General features: G+C 40.3%; 1 protein-coding gene across 1 annotated transcript in view; it reads right to left on the reverse strand.

Annotated features, from left to right (window-relative positions):
- The window catches only part of LOC149256245 (protein CTR9 homolog), a 194,752-nt gene that overhangs the window by 128,081 nt on the left and 48,805 nt on the right, over nucleotides 1-17,866 (reverse strand). The window contains exon 3 of the mRNA XM_089460704.1: nucleotides 14,359-14,553. Coding sequence (XP_089316830.1) covers nucleotides 14,359-14,553 — 195 coding nt within the window. The remainder of the gene's footprint in view (nucleotides 1-14,358; nucleotides 14,554-17,866) is intronic.

Consider the following 17,866-nt stretch of genomic DNA (forward strand, 5'->3'; position numbering starts at 1 on the left):
GAAGGTAAAATTTATCATTTCGAGCATTTTCCACCCATGATGTCTAGGGTTTCCTAGATTTTTTGTGCCTTTTTAGCCATTAGAAGCTTTGTGTTAACCTATCCCTTGTTTACCTTTTCAGTAGCCTTGGATATTTTCTTGATAACATCATTAATAGGCTATTTTTCATTTGTTGTCATAAATTTTGCATGATGTAAAAGTGCACCTACCTCAAAACCAAATTTTTAACAATAATCTTTTAGTTGATGTCTAGGGTTAGGGTTCCATCCCTTGGAGAATGTAGATTGGGGTTTTGAGATGAAACCCTAGTGTGTATTTGGTGAAAGAGAGATATCTTGCATTGGAGGAATTCTTTAAGTGACTCGTGTGTTGGAGATCCTTGGTTAAGCTAGGGTTCTCATTGTTTTCCGTATCTAGGGTTTTGGGAAACTAGTGGATTTTACTAACCTTGTGATAAGGCTATGGTATGTACAACCACTTCATTTTATGTATATTAATAACAATTCTAGTTGTACAATACTTGAATAAATTGCATATTTGATTTTTAGCCATCTATGTTCTTCATGATTTGTAATTTACAACTATATATGTCTTACTAATTTGACATAATAGAAATTATGTTGAGTGATTTAACATAGCAATTGACGTAGGTAAGGTTTGTTTTATTGTTGTAAGGGTTTTCCGATATGGTTTGTGCATGATATGATTGACTATAGGTTCGAGTTTTTAAGGATTGAAATATTATCCATATTCGTTGTTTTGTTGATATTACATAACATCCCTAAGGCTGAATTCACAGAGTTAAGATCAAAGAAACCTCTAATTAAAAGGTAAAATGTTTGAATTCCAAATTTAAGAAATTTCATCAATGACAAAGGCGTCAAGAGAGATCTGTTGATATTGGGTAGCATCAGATGTGCTCTAGCTCCGAAATTTGGCGGAGGGGCTAGAACACATGAGATCTCCAAGACCCATAAATTGTTTGGAGAAATTCCAACCGGCTAAGAAGTTATTAAAATAAGTATTATTTTTTATGGGTTCCTAAGTCTAAACTTAGGAAAATAAAAATATTAATGTGTATTAGTAAGAATATGGGTGAGAAAGTTCTAAGTCACGAGGGTCAAGCCAGTTCTAATCTTAGTTGTTGAATAGGGACTTAATCTCGGGCGTTGATTTGGCAATAGGAAAAGTATAAGAGGAGGCTTGAGGATCAGATGGAGATACATCGAAGAGATCAAAGAGTTCGATTTTTTTGGGGCGAGGTTTACAAAGAAAATCGAACTAGTGATCTGAGTTGCAGTGAGGGGCAATTTGGCAAGGGAACTTCAGTCCGAGACCGAAGATTACATAGCAGAGAGCAAAGAAGCACCAGGAGAGACAACGCAGTCCTAGAGAGGGTGACACAGAGGCTGTAGGGGCTGACGCAGGTGATGCAAGCCCTTAAAGGCAGTGCTGGGGAGATTCTATGGGGCAACGAAGGAGCAAATCAGCAAAATCAACTTTCTGAGCAAGGGAGGCTCACTGTTGCAGTGATGCAACTCTTAGAGGAGTGACGTAGTTCCAGCGCAAAGCTTAGAGTAGCCATCGTTGTCCAGCACTGGGAACAGTCGGGTCACTTTGGGGTTTGATCATCCAGTTGTTGACTTTGCCGGAATATCTGTCTCCGAACAGAGGTACTTTTGCCAAGGATATTCTCTGTTGGGTGAGCCATATCTGGCACCCTAGTTGTGTATTCAAGAATCTACTTAATAATACAAACACTCTATAAGCTGCACCGGTTTTCCTGAATTGGGTTTTCCCGGGGACGATTGTCCATACAGTTCATGATCTGTATGTATGTGTAGGCTGCAATAGTGTTTACATCGATGATTATGTAATTAAAGAACTTGTTAATGCAAAGAACAGGTAGGAGATGTTAAACCAGTAATCGCAGTAGGGGTTTCTGATGTGTTAGATTCAGAAATTTTCACAAGATAAAGTATACCCAATTCAACAAGAAATGACTAGGTTTTCAGTAGTCTAAGCTAAGGAGAGCAACCATTCAAAGGAGAGGATGCTAGGTTCAAAAATCTCATTTATCCTAAAAGGGAGTTTACAAATGTTGTGACTCATATTCTATGTAGGTAGAGATGACAAACCTAAAGGCTTCAAGATCAAGACAATGACCCCAAAACTCAAACCCATTAGATAACAAAATTAACAGATATGCTAGTTATATATATATATAGAGAGAGAGAGAGATTACACCATGTGAAATTTCCTATATTAGAGCAAACGAAAATTAACCTTCTAACTTATGCAGTTTATTTGTCTTCAGAAATTATTACAACAAATAACGATTAATTCACTACTGCAACTTTCACAAATATAGGAACTGAGAAAATATTCAAAATAATGCACACACAACAAATTTAACACTACTATTTTTGGACAATACTCCCTAGAAAAACACCAACATGGGGAAAACCGATCTGCCAATGAGGGTATTATTATTAATTCTTCAGTGAAATTGAAAAATACAATTGCTTGCCTCTCACTAGCAAACCTCTAGCATATAATTTCTCCAAGTAATCTAGAAACACAAAGACTCCTCTACAAATCAAGTCGGCCTCCTCCCAACCTATTCGCACCTCCTCTTGTTGCTTGCACTAGTGACTAGATATGTGTACCATGGGCTCTAGAAAATTCAATCAACCTCCGGAAATTTGTTTTGAAACCATACAACCTCCTGCTACTCACAGAAGTCACTCACACCTCATCCGGATGTTAATCCCAGCACTGGAAATCAATCTATAGCCTCTGTAACTCGCACTAGGTAACTCGCAATGTGCACCTCCTCATACGGCCTCTCTGCAAATAAATTTTGCCTCCTTTTATGTCACTGGAATGCTGGAAATTATGTGGAAAATTTCTCTGAAAATTTTTTCTCTAGTGTCTTTGTTGAAACCCCATTGTTGGTGTCTCCCTCTATGCCCTTTCTCTCACTACAAATCACACCACTGAGTCTCTGTTGTGTCTTCTCCAAGGCCACATTAACTTGCTCTTATAATCTCTCGTTGAGCAACCAATGACCACAATCTAATCATAATCAATGACTAAGATCAGCTTGACCCCATCAAGTGACTTTTCTAGAAGTATCAAGAGAAAAATCGATTTTCCTCAATAAATCTGATTTAATTAACCAGTTTTTCCAAGTTAGACTTAGGGAAATAATTGATAATTAGCTAATTAATCTAATTGAGGTGTTTCTTGAGAAACCTTTTTTGGGTATTGGAGAAAATGTGTTCCTTATCCTCATAGGCACCATAGAGACTAGAACACATGTTTGCTGCTACCAAAAACTAACACACCAAGTGTTACATGAAGGCGCACACATGCAAACAAAGTAATCGGAGTTATGAAGTACCTAGTTTCTCTTAATTCTCTTTTGAAGGAAGTGTTAGGACATAGGAGATATATCTTACAAGTGTTGAGAAATATAGGGCATGAATAGTTAAAAGAGTTATTTGCTTGATAATTACTTGTGATATACTTTTACTTCTTGGCTTATACTATATAGTCTTTTCTTTGTTATGTTATTATTGTGTTCTTTTCATCAAGGCAATCACCAATATGCACAATCAATGACAAGTGACACAGCATGTAGGCTTGTCAGCCATGGCCAAAACCTCTCACCTCTTGAGAGGAAAACCCGATCAAAATTCTTCTTCTAGATCTTCAATTGATGAGTACCAAGACCATGACACAAACCCTTGACTTCAGTATCCTCCCAAGAACCTAGTCACTAACCTTAATGCTATGCCTCCTCCCTTTCTTGATCTCAAACTGCTCTCCTCGACTCCTTCTAAAGAAACTCGGTCTCTGTCCTTCACACTGCTTCTTCTCGACTTCCTTTAGAGAAACTCAGTCTCTATGATCTCACTAGCTTCCTCTAGGGAATATTGGTCTCTAGATCTCTATCTCGATTACCCAGAAGAAACCTCCTTCCCTACCCAAGAGAAACCTTCTTTGTTGCCCAAAAGAATCCTCCTTCGCTGCCCCAAAAGAAGCCTTCTTCGCTGCCCAGAAGAATCCTCCTTCGCTGCCCAGAAGAAATCGTCTTTGCTGCCCTAGAAGAATCCTCCTTCGCTGCCCCAGAATAAATCGTCTTAGCTGCCCCAGAAGAATCCTCCTTCGCTGCCCCAAAAGAATCCTCCTTTGCTGCCCCAGAAGAAACCTTCTTATCATTTCTTCGTACTTCTCTTTGTAGCCCTTCTTCTTCGCACTTCTCTTTGTAGCCCTTCTTCTTCGCACTTCTTCACCAAGTGTATGTCGAGTTGCTTGTCGAATTGCTTGCCATCAAGTGAGGTCAAGTTAGGCTATATATACATTTCTTCTCATGTCCTTTAGGCCGACATGATCTCAAGAGTTAGGCCGACTTCTTCTAGCATGTTCTTCCATCGTTGTAGGTTGACTTGAAGAGGATAAGTGACAAGGTCTTGGAGGATACTTTACATAGACAATTTTGACCTTTTACAAAGTGTAACATGACTTCATTACATGATAATCACTTTATCATTTTATGACTAGATGACAAATAATTCCTAGAGACTTTCAATGGGAGTCTTGACTCAAAAACACAATCTCTTGCTCATGAAACCCACGAAGCAAGTCAATACAATAATTTTATCTTTTTTTTCTTTACATCACATTACATAAAGTCATAATTACATGTCATTAGGAGACCGAACCTAGTTACACTTTTCAACAACAAGGACCACTTAAAACAAACATATCAGGCTAATCACTTCCTTCTTTTCCTCTACACAAACAATTGGTGGTAGAAAGCAACATGCAAATCCAAAGACCCATGACACATCTATATCACACACCTCCTCTTGACCCTTAACTAGTGACCCGCCACCAACATGCTATTTCAAAGATCCTATTCTCATGCAATACAATGTCCCACCCACCCTACTTTAGGATCGACCGTGTCATCACCAACGCTTTTCTAACAGCATCAAGTGATAGGAGAGTATCAACAAATATTCCCAATTTCATCCTAGAGTTACACAACCAAGTCCTTTCATACCAAGATTCTCCCCCTAACAACATTGCCAAGCAATGTATCAACTTTTATGTCTTTGGAAATTCATTTAGGATGCCTTCATCTTCCTAATTCACTTCCAATATTGTTTATACTATGATCTTGGGAACTTCCTCTTCCCCCTCTCTCTTTCTACTCCCATTGATGATGATGAGTTGTCGTTTATCATGTTGTATATGCTTTTACATTTGGCTATTTTTCTTATTTAATAGCTTAGTCTAGTTTAATTTATCCTTTAGCATCTAGGAGTTGCTTCCAACTCCAACAATGTGCCATTGCTAGATTGAACCTTTTCTACCGACTTTGTGGTCATTCATGAACATCAATATAATTATGTTATATTCTTATCTTGACACAAATATGTGGCCTATTTCTCTACCTATATAATTTCCATAAAGATCTGTGTCAAGGAAAATAAAATACGCATTAACCCAAACATCTTAGTCTATAGTCCCCCATGATGTAATTTCTATAATAAATAACTGAATTGTAGAAACATGGACCATTAAAAGTTGAAATTTCTCTCCAATATGGTTTTTCTTAAAAACTCAAAGGCCTTAGCCTTTGAAGTTACATGACACAAACTCATAACCTTTTCACACCATGATATGCACACTACATGAATATAGAAAGCATCTAGGTTTTGGTTTTCCTTAAGGTCTCTCAAGCAATCTAGTTTCTTTAAATGCTCACACAATTGCACACATATGTAACTACTTAACAATAATGAATTCCAAACCACTGAGAGCTATTTATTGTTATGTTCCAAGTTGCTTGATAATTGTTTAAACCACACGAGTATGGTTCATGTGATGTGGGGTGCATAGTGAAACCCAGGCCCCTTATATCTTAAAAAAATTGGTTGATTAAAATTTGAGTAGCTTACTATAGATAGATGCTTTAACCTTAGGATATGTGCTAGACGAGGCACTTGTGGAATTAGTTATCTTATTTGGCAGTTGACATCTTCTACATCAATCCATGTTGCGGATGGGGCCTTGGCATAAGATGTGAAGCTATCTCGTGAAGGAGTGCCAGGCACTAAGAGGAAAATGGTTTCATTGTAGGAGCACCAAGACCATGTGACAAACTCTAGCAGGTTGAGAGCTTGCCTTAAGGGAATCTTGTTTGGAGTGCACACCACAGGAAGTTTCTTTGTACCAAATACACATTTGGAGGAGTTAGAGCTTAGGAGCCTTACTTGAATAGTGTGCAATATTGATATGAGGTACACTTGACATGTGGAAACTTGGCTTGACAAGCGCATCAGTGAAGTCCAACCACCCTGCAACCTAGGTCAAGGCGTTCAACGAATTTCAAGCTTGCAATTTGAAATTCACCAAATTTTAAGGCAAATCAAATTAATTTGGCTCAGATTTAGCAATTCCAAACAGAATTCAATTCAAAATTTGAGCCCAAAATTCAAGCGAATAAATTCAACTGAATCAAATTCAATGCTCAAAATTTAAGATTAAAAAAATGAAAAAAAACCCTAGGCTCTTTTCACATGGTTTTTGGCTCATTTTGTGTGGTTTTTCCCACCTTGTTAAAATTGGACAACTAGGTCCAAACTCCATGTTCTGATGCTCAGATTAAAAGGCTAATATTTTTGTTGGATTCCTGTTTCTGAGAGGTGTAAAATCCATATAAAAATAGTCTTAATCCGATGAGCAGACCTTATATTTTGAATTTATTATTCTTAATAAATTATATGTGCAAGGTCAGCCAGTTTTGTAATGTAGGCTCACATGCCCAACAGATGTGTCACACAACCTCATTGATGGATATATATACAGGAAAAGTTGGAGAGAATTTGAACACAACTTAACTCACATCTTCCTCTCTCATCCTAAAGTACGAGCTACAAGGAGGGTTGTTGTGACACATGCTGGGCTGGCTGACCAAAGGAGACTTTGTTGGTTGAAGCATCCTGTTGACCGCCGAAACGAACACATTCATTTTTCTTGTTTCTGATTTGTCTTCTGTAAGATCTGCTTATATGTTCTATCTGCATTTTGCTTATCTACTTGTATGATTGCTGTGAGAAAAGTGAAATTGCTCTTAGCATAGAACATCTACAAAACTCAACATGGTATCAGAGCTCCGGTGAAGACAAACTCTATCTATAGCAATCATCATCGAAGAAAATGGATTCTTGAGTGATCTCCTCCTCTCCACGTCTTGGGTTTTTGGAGAAGGAGAGATCATAGAATACGCTGGCCTAGATGATGCCCTAGCTCTCAGGCAGATGATGCCCTAAATTACAGTCAGTATGCAAACCTCAATATCTCTCCTTCGCATAAGGATAAGGAGTGCGAATAAGGCTTGGAGAATGCGCATTAAGTCAGAAAGAACTTCGCATATTTTGGGAGATCTGTTATGCGAAATAGAGACTCGGTTGAGGAAGTATTGGACAGCGGTTTGTTTACATAAAATACGCAGAACTACGTAAGTGTTCGGGAAACACTTGGACAGTAGCTTAGAGGACTGTAAACACAATAGGTTGTTCACGGTTGAGGCAGCGGATTGGGTTATATGGTTACGCAGTCCTCGTGAAAGTTTGGAGCACGTGGGCAGCAGCGTAGGAGATTATAAACAGAACGTTGCCTCGGTTTAAAACCACGGTTGACAGCAGGTTTATTATCTGAGTTGCACAGATCATGGCGAGTGCGTGAGTCGCTCGGGCAGCAGCGCAGCAGGGTATATCTATCAGGTTGTTCACGGTGGAGGACGCATGTGCAGCACGGTTGTATGCAGTCTTTTATATCACGAAGTGAAACCCTACGCTGTTCATGGAAACACTTCATACATATACGCATGGCATTACGCTGACCTTACGCCTAGCATTACGCTGGCCATATGATAATCGCAGTAAAAGGAAGCTTCTATACGAAGCACTTAAGGGACTTCTATACGCAGTCTAGGGTTCAAATCGCGACCCTGAATGCGAATGCGAATGTAGATGTATATGTCGCGGATTCGCGTTTAAAGCTCAGATGAAGCTGATTTTCTGCCTATTGGTATTGATCGAGTGACAAGTTCTCATAGCCGCTGTGTAATATAGAAGGAAGGATTAAATAGAAAAAAAAATGGATTTGCTTCGCAAGCAATTAGATGCTTTAATGGGAACCAATCGCAACGGGGACGTAACAGAAATCAAACGCAACTATTATGATCGGGATGTTTGCCATCTCTATTTAGCCGGACTTTGCCCTCACGACCTCTTTCAATTAACTAAAATGGATTTAGGTGCTTGCTCAAAGTTCACTCCTTACAACTACGAAAAGAATATGAAAGTGCAAAGGCAAAAGGTAAAGATAATTATGACAGGGAGCTAGAAGATGTTCTTGAAAGGCATATTGGTGAGTGTGACAGAAAAATTACAAGAGCCCTAAGACGCCTAGAGGATGACGATGCTAAGGCTGCAACAGCAATATCTGTATCTGCAGTTACACAGTCCCCTGAGGTGGAAGACTACACAAAACAAATAAAGGAGAAGCTGAAAGAAGCGGAATATCTAGAAGCATTGCCAATACCTTGGACAAAGGAGAGTAGCACGTTGCTAATCTATAAAAGGGAACAACAAACTTGGGCTATCTTCTTGTATACTTTACAAATTGGAGTTCACTAGAAGAAGCGTCCAGTGAGAGATTAGCCAACAAGCATTCCAAGCATGTAGCCGCAGTGATAACAAGCACGGAAGAACCGCAGGTAGAGCCGCATGCATAACATGATAGCCGCAGTGATACAGTCAGCCGCAGTAATGAAACCATCGTCGAGATCCCTCACAGTCAATGAAGAATGCATACGCAATCAAAAGCAACGGAGCTATGAAGAGCCGCAGTCATATATGAAGCCGCAGTGAGCCGCAGTTATATATGGAAACGTAGTTAACCGCAGTTATATATGGAGCCGCAGTCATCTCCACATGAAGCTGAGGACAAGGGTTTGACTGCACCTCGCTATAAGAACAGTCATCAACTCGGGAGACAGTAGCCTCAGAATATAAGTAGATGAACATATCTCGGTGCTCTCACAATAGTGCATTCGCAATCACAGTGAGGAAAAGGTTTTCAATTATACGGTGGCATACATGTAGCAGCCCTAACACAATGGAACAGCAGTGAGACGGTGGCACATGTGTAACAACTCCAACACAATTAACAACAGTGATAGAACTCTCGGCAAACTATTTCTGCAGAATCGTGTTGATGAAATAAGTTTCCATGATGCACAATATTCAGATCTATGATCTCAATCTAAATATCAGTACCGCACATTTGCTCAGCATATTAATATGCAGTCGCCATGACAAGGATCATAAGCCGTAATGCTTCTGATGGTTATAGTCTCAACATAATGAGAATGATAAAGATGAACAGTCTCAGTTCATGATGAGGAAAGATGCAGTGTAAATGGGCATGCTAAGCAAGGGCAGCATGATGCTGAATGAAACAGAGGGCAGCATGATGATGAGAGCAGGAGCAGCTCAGTCATCAAGGTTCTATACATGTGACAATACAACATGGTGTCACATAGTTGTGTGCAGCAAATGGACTACGATAGGTGAAGTCGTCACCTTGGAGAATCAGTTGAAGCAGAATGTCTTCAACTGATCTCATCGCTATACGAAATGATCTATGCTCATAGACAAGTCAGAGAAGCTGGCATTAAGAGGGAGACTACCACTGCATATACTCCTGAGCAGAATGGTGTTGCTGAACGCAAGAATAGGACTATTGTGGAAGCTGCCCGTGCCATGCTATGTGACCAGGGTCTTCCAAAGTTTCTGTGGGGAGAAGCTGCAAATACTGCTGTGTACATTCAAAACCGATGCCCTCATTCCGCTTTGGACTCCAAAACTCCCGAAGAGGTTTTCTCTGGTAAGAAACCTGATGTCTCACATTTTAGATGTCCTGTCTATTTTCATGTGCCGAAAGAGAAGAGAAGTAAGCTGAATGCTACTGGGAAGAAAGGAATGTTTGTGGGCTACAGTGAGACTTCTAAGGCATATAGAGTCTATGTACCTGGTCAAAGGGAAGTAGAGATAAGCCATGATGTCACTTTTGACGAAGATGCTTCCCTGAAGAAAGTAGTAGATCTTCCTAGATCTGAAGAAAACCATGAAGAATGATGTCTGGGATGTGGTCCCGAGACCGAAGTACAAATCTGTTGTCACCGCTAAATGGCTCTACAAGATTAAACATGGATCTGATGGGAGTGCTGAAAAGTTTAAGGCAAGATTTGTTGCCCGTCTTCTCTCAAAAGGAAGGAATTGACTATGACGATATATTTGCACCTGTGGCTCGATATACCACCATCCGATCCATCATAGCCCTTGCTGCTACGCAAGGATGGAGTCTTCATCAGATGGATGTCAAGACCGCTTTTCTGCATGGTACAATAAAGGAAGAGGTGTATGTAGAACAACCTCTGGGATTTGAAGTTCAAGATCGAGACACTTATGTCTGCAGGTTGAAGAAAGCCCTCTATGGGTTAAAGCAAGCACCCAGAGCTTGGTATGAGAGGATGGATAGTTACTTGATGAAGCTGGGCTTCACTCGAAGCAATGTTGATCCAAACCTTTACTTTAAGGTTGAGGAAGGAAAGCCTCTCATTCTAGTGCTGTATGTGGACGATTTCTTCCTGACAGGTGATGACCCTCTCATTCATCAATGTAAGAGGGAGCTTGCTGCTGAGTTCGAGATGTAAGACCTAGGACTGATGCACTATTTCCTAGGCCTGGAGGTCTGGCAGAGACCTGGAGAGATTCTCCTTTCTCAAGGAAAGTATATTGTGAAGCTTCTGGAAAGATTTGGGATGGTGGACAGTAAGTCCGTGTCGACACCAATGGAACTCAACTTTAAGAAGTTGAGTGGCAGCGCTGCAGGGCCTATCTTGGCCAATCCTACTGAGTATCGTCAACTCATAGGAGCTTTGATGTTCTTAGTGAACACCCGTCCGGACATATGTTTTGCAGTGAATACTTTGAGTCAATAGATGGTTGAGCCTCATCATTTTCACTGGGTTGGTGCCAAGAATCTTTTGAGATATCTTCGGGGCACGATAAACCATGGGCTGAGATACACTACCGGGAGTGTGATACTCCGGGGATATACTGATGCCGATTGGGCTGGCAGTGTGGTGGATCGTAAGAGCACATCTGGATGCTGTTTCAATCTTGGTTCTGCTTCGATCTCATGGATGAGCAGGAAGCAGAAGTCGGTGGCTTTGAGCACCGCGGAGGCCGAATACATTGCTGCTAGTATGGCCTGTTGTGAAGCAGTTTGGTTGAGGAAGCTCTTTAGTGAGCTGTTCCAACATGTGCTAGATACCACTGTAATACTCTGTGATAATCAGAGTGGGATTCGTATGACTGAGAATCCTGTGTTCCACGACCGATCCAAGCATATTGATATCAGGTACCACTTTATCCGGGATATGGTACAGCGAAGCACCGTAAGGCTCGATCATATAGGAACTGATGAGCAGGTCGCGGATATTCTCACTAAGCCCCTAGGGAAGGTCAAGTTCCTAACCTTCCGTGAGAGTCTTGGTGTCGTGGAAAGACCCTATGATGTGGGTCCTGTTGGACGATGAGCTCTGGGAGCTCTGGGGGGCTTTGGGGATAGCTTCTCGGAGCTATAAGCACTCATAATGCTTCTGCCCCACCCTTGTGATTATTGAGCTGGTTCGCCACTCATTTAATCTGTGCCCCGTATGCATCCTACCCATTGAGTTCAGGGCTCATGGGAAGTACCTCTCATTTGGCCAATGAGGTGTGGAAAAGCTAGAGACTATTAGCAAAGACTGATGGACGCATCAGAGATTGCCGTACTCTCTATCTAGGATGGCATGGTCCAACCACTTGATCTGGGATCAAGATTTGTGAGGTCTGGGACCTCTGGACTGATTATGTCAGTCGGGGAATGATGTCTTTGTGACTGACCCACTTCTGTTCTGAAATAAAGAAGCCAGCAAAGCAAGCTTCGGCGGGATGACTCACGATGTTAATTGCACTAATAGATGGAGTTCTCCCTAGTTGAGAGGGAGTGTTAAAATTGGACAACTAGGTCCAAACTCCATGTTCTGATGCTCAGATTAAAAGGCTAATATTTTTGTTGGATTCCTGTTTCTGAGAGGTGTAAAATCCATATAAAAATAGTCTTAATCCGATGAGCAGACCTTATATTTTGAATTTATTATTCTTAATAAATTATATGTGCAAGGTCAGCCAGTTTTGTAATGTAGGCTCACATGCCCAACAGATGTGTCACACAACCTCATTGATGGATATATATACAGGAAAAGTTGGAGAGAATTTGAACACAACTTAACTCACATCTTCCTCTCTCATCCTAAAGTACGAGCTACCAGGAGGGTTGTTGTGACACATGCTGGGCTGGCTGACCAAAGGAGACTTTGCTGGTTGAAGCATCCTGTTGACCGCCGAAACGAACACATTCATTTTTCTTGTTTCTGATTTGTCTTCTGTAAGATCTGCTTATATGTTCTATCTGCATTTTGCTTATCTACTTGTATGATTGCTGTGAGAAAAGTGAAATTGCTCTTAGCATAGAACATCTACAAAACTCAACACACCTCCACGATTTTCTTCTCTCCCAAGGTCATGTGGCAATTGTAATAGCAGCTTTCCCAAGCTACTCTGCAACTCTAGACTCTGCATTCAATTCTCCGCGAGTCTGGACTCTACACAACCGTGAAGTTGTCAACACTATTCTGTACACCCACAACCCTCCTCCACAAGCCTATGAGTCTAACCATCCATTGTGGATTTATCTCCCAGGGTGCGGTTTCAATCCAGTTTTTCCTATTGTGAATGTAAGGAATTTTCTTATGTGAATTCCAAACATTTTCTTTCTTTCCATGCAATTATACAGCTCTGTAAAGGATCACAATTTAGTCATTGAAATAATTATTCGTAAACTATGATCATGTTTAGACTTTTTTCCTTAAAATCATTAACCTATCACTAATTTATTACAAAAAGATACATAATATTTCTTGAATATTTTTTGGTGTTTGTGTTAGGGTTTAATTAATGTATCTTCCGGAACTTCTAGATTGGTTCAGTAATCATTATCACTAATTTGTCACGGTGGATACATCTGTCAAGGATTGGATTTTGTAAGTTATTTAATTTACATGGTGGATTCATTGTTTTTATCCATACAATGAATTGTTTGATATAAATTTAGTACGCTTTCTACTATTAAACGGATGTGGAAATACTAACATGATGTCCATCAATGTTTAATATATGAATATATGTCCTTCTCTAAGCTGATGAATACCAGAATTATCCATTAGGCATATCCTTCTTCTTAATCTATCGCTTATTTAACTTGAGGTACCTATGTTACGGAAATGATGGTGCCATTTGGAGGTACTTCGGTGAGTATGTGTTAATTCGACTGTTTGTCGTCTCCACTCCACCCTTTATCATTTATCAAACACGCCATCATTAACCTGGCAATACATTTTAAACAATTGTTCTGAGGTCGTTTGGGGCAATTATCATTTCTGACATATAGAGGGTTACCCCCTCTAGTCCAAGACCCAGCTTAGGACCAAAAGCAGGGAAGTTTTCTAAACTTCCATTGGGTGCCTTGGCATCAACCTTTAATAGGTTCAACCCAGGGAACAACACTTTGTAAAGGCTAAGGTATTGTACTTGGCTTTATATTGTACTAGTAAGAAACAGTATCATTTCTGTCACAAATAATATTGTTGCAGATCTGAATTTTCAGACATTGTCTCATATTTTAAGTTTCATGGCTGTTTTGATATGCTGATTTATTGGAAAGCAAGTATGGAATGTTAGATGACATTTAGATGAAACTTTGGATCTGAAACATCCCATTATGTTTTCACTGTAAGTAAATGTGATTTGCAGATCTGCATACTTGACCAGTCCGATGTCCTAAGAAAACACTGCCATGTGACTAAAGGACTAAATGTCAATCAAGGTATTATCAAGTACATTAACACAAATGGTGTATTATTATAGGTGACATAAAAGCCATGGAATAATAGTATTCCCACAAATCAAAGGGCACCATTACTTGCAGATGTAATGAATTAAGGCAGTTTGCAAGACAACCACATATCAAGTACATTAAATAGGCCTTGCCACAAACAGTAGAATACATGACCAACAAACCTCTCAAAACCCATCAAGAGAACTGTTAGAATGAAATTTTAGGAACCATGAATAAGAAATTGAAAAGAAAACATAGATTTCAGACCTTTTCCAACCCAAGTAGAAGGTTCATGTTTATCAATTCTGGAAGCCTTATTATAATAATGGGTTGCACGGATGAAAAACTCTTCCTTTTCTCTCTGCTTTGTCTCAATTTTACCAATGTTGCTGTAATATGCACCAAGCGCATTTAAAATAGCAATTCTGTCATACCTTACATCAGAATAGTATTCATCAATTTCTGCATCACACAGAACAATCTATCAATATGCAACATAAATACTTGAGTGCTTCCAAATTTCTAAGAAGTGACATAAACAGTTGCACAATAAGATGAATCATATCCATTTCACTGCAAAATATTTAAGAACAGGCAAAATAATGCAAAACAGACCCATTCAAGAACTCAATGCAAGTTTAACACTTTCATCATGTATAACTACAAGTAAAAAAAATGCAGAAATCCTCATACAATGCCCACTGCCAACCACTAAAACAAGAGCGTCCAAAGACTTGGAGGCACCAAACAAAACTACAAGCTAGTGAACTCCACCCTGAAGAAGAGTCAAATGCCGAGTCTGCACATGATCCCAACAGAGCCTACCAAACTAGCAATCGCACAACATAGGCTTCATCATTTTAGAATGGCACTTTGTTGAATTTTGTAGCTATGGTCGGTCTTCATAATTAATGTTTTAGCCCTTCAAATATATGTAATAATAAATACAAGACATGTTCTTCATGTCAGCTTCAAAAGAGGGAATTTTGAATTTCTAAAATTGAATTTTTGGCTCCAAGAATGTCAAGTCAGCCCTCCAAAAGATCAAGTTGGCTTGACCCTTTGGAGTCTGGACACACCACTTCAGGTTCATCCAATCACTATGTATACCCTTGTAAGAGATCTAATTGCTCAAACTCTATCAATAAATTCTACAGCAAAGAAGAGGGTTTTCCTAGTTGGGTTTCCCAACAAAAATTATTGTGTTGATTTGTGTGACTGTGTTGCTTGTAAGTGTTAAGAAATTATGTCTTGGTGAAAGAAATTTTGGTTTCAGTTTGCAATTGCCTTAGTTTCAGATTATTCAGCTAAGCAGTTGCATAATTTCGTGGAGAATTTACATGGTATCAGAGCAGAGATCCACATAAAGACCAGCACACAGAAATCAGTTTGTGAGTTTTTGAAGAGCAGTTCTTTGGACAAGGAGGGTAACATTCCAAGGACTAAGATCAGACCACTGTTTAGAAGGAACCTCTAACTTCTGCTCATGGAAGGAGAGGATCACAATAGTGTTGAAAGATAATGGTGGGGGAGAATTTATCAAACAGGCTCTAGCGCCACCTCAAGATCCCCGACAGTTGGCCCAACATACTAAGAATGACACCAAAGCAAAGAGGATTATTCTAGAGGGGGTCAAAGATCATATTATTCCTCATCTCCATGAAAAGAAGACAGCATTTGTGATGTTCAAAGCTATCCTAGATCTGCATCAGGGGTCCAGTGATGCCAGGAGGCTTGCTCTCAAGGAGAAGCTAAAGGGTATTTGGATGAGCAAAGGAGAGCCCATCATCACATATCTTTCAAAATTCACTCAAGTTCGAGATGAGCTAGGGGTGCGGGTGTGTACAGTAGAGTCTTGCACTACTAGGACTTCATTCGTCTTGGTGTAGCATCCAAGATGCAGTAAGTGGAAGAGAAAATTTTCCTAGTTGGGAAAGGTTATGGAGTGATTGCATTCAAGAAGAAATCCAGAGAGGGACCAAAGATGGTAGATCAACAAAGACAGAGGATGAGAACTTTGCCTTGGCAGGAAAATCCAAAGGCAAGAAAGGCAAAGGGAAGGCCAAGTCCAGTCAGAAGGGAAAGAAGGATCTGAGCAAGATCAAGTGATTCCATTGCCACGAGTTTGGGCACTATGCTACTAAGTGTCCTAATTGGAAGAAGAGATCCAGCAAGGATCATGTGGCTGCATCAACTGAGGTAGATGGATTTGCTTCTCAATTTGAGAAAGATTTATCATTGATAGCTTGCTTGGCAAGCTCAATAGGTGGGAGCACATGGTATATTGATTCTGAAGCATCCTTTCATATGACCAAGAAAAAGGAGTATATCAGCCAGTTAAAGGAGAAGGACGTGTAATTTCATATTGAGCCAAGAGATGATGGCAAGTATGCATCTAGGGGAGTTCAAACTATCAGCTTTGAGAGGGAGTCTGAGAGCCACTCCATTTCAATGATGTTCTCTATGTTCCAGGCTTGATGAAGAACCTTGTTTCAGTAGCTACCCTTGAGGACAAGGGAAATGATGTCATCTTCAGCAGAGGTATGTCTTACCTCGAGCACTTAGCTTCTAGATCAATGAAGCCTATAGTGTGAGGGTGAAGAACCTTTACAGGTTGCAGGTTGAGACATGTGCAGCCTTTAGCAGCAAGGCAGGTGGTGACTAGAGTAGAGATGATGGAGAACTTTGCCACAAGTGCATGGAAACACTTGCATCATGGTTTGCTGAAGATTCTTCAGCCGATAGCCACATGATTACCAGCATGCAGTTTTGATTAGCATGATGCGTGCAAGGAGTGCACACTTGGCAAATATGCCAAGATTTCTTTTATGGCCCGTTACCCACCCATTCGTGGGTAATATCCCCAGGAGAAATTTTTCTCCATGATGAACCTCAACCGACAGCCAAGAACCCCTTGCCGCCTCCTACTAGCTCATTGTGCCATTTCTCTACCACTCCATGTGGTCCCTCACCCACCTATATTGATCGTATGTTTAAAGGTGGGCCTCCTGAATCTAAAGGTATGTCTTGTCATTTGGTAATTGAGTATTGGGTTTACTTATCATGGATACTTCTAGGTATGGATTGATGGGGGGATTTGGCATAAAAGAGTGGGCTTAGTTTGTGCTCTTGTCCCCTTGACCTCTTTTGGTTGTTACCCTTGGATCTTAGTCCCATGGGATCTCATTTATCGACCATTTGGTTCTAGGGTGGTACTACTTGGGAAACCCCGACTTTGGGTGCGTGGTCCCACTCCTTTATCCGCATATATTACTCCCTTTCCACTCACTATACCCCATTCATCACTTCTCCCACTTGGGTCCACATTTCCATTTTGGGTCCACATAGGGCCAGCCTCCCTATCCCCTCGCCTCCACCTTGGGTCAAGCCTAGAATGATGCCCCGAAGGTTAAAGTAACTAAAAGAAAAAGAAAAAAGCATAATTGGCCACATGGGAAAAAGCCAATACATGAGCTCTACCCCAATCCATGGTCATCACCCTACTTCCATAGGCCCTAGATGAGCCTCCTTTATCATTCAAGAACCCATGATTGTCCCCTGGAGAACCGCCCTACCTAAAAGGGGGTAATCAATGTTATATCTTACACATCATGCTCTTGTCCTTTGAGCCGCAAGGAATTAATTAAAGAAAATTCATAAAAGGCAAAAGGCATATAAAGAAGGGTAGAAAAATCAACGTTGAGGCACCTAATGTACCACGATTTCTCCCTCCTACACATTACATACCAGGTGTGGGCTTCCCCTTATCTAGCTA

This window comes from Pinus tabuliformis, chromosome 7, assembly GCF_031772625.1.
Source record: "Pinus tabuliformis cultivar Carrire ecotype Pingquan chromosome 7, CPIR1, whole genome shotgun sequence".
NCBI classification, from domain to species: domain Eukaryota; kingdom Viridiplantae; phylum Streptophyta; class Pinopsida; order Pinales; family Pinaceae; genus Pinus; species Pinus tabuliformis.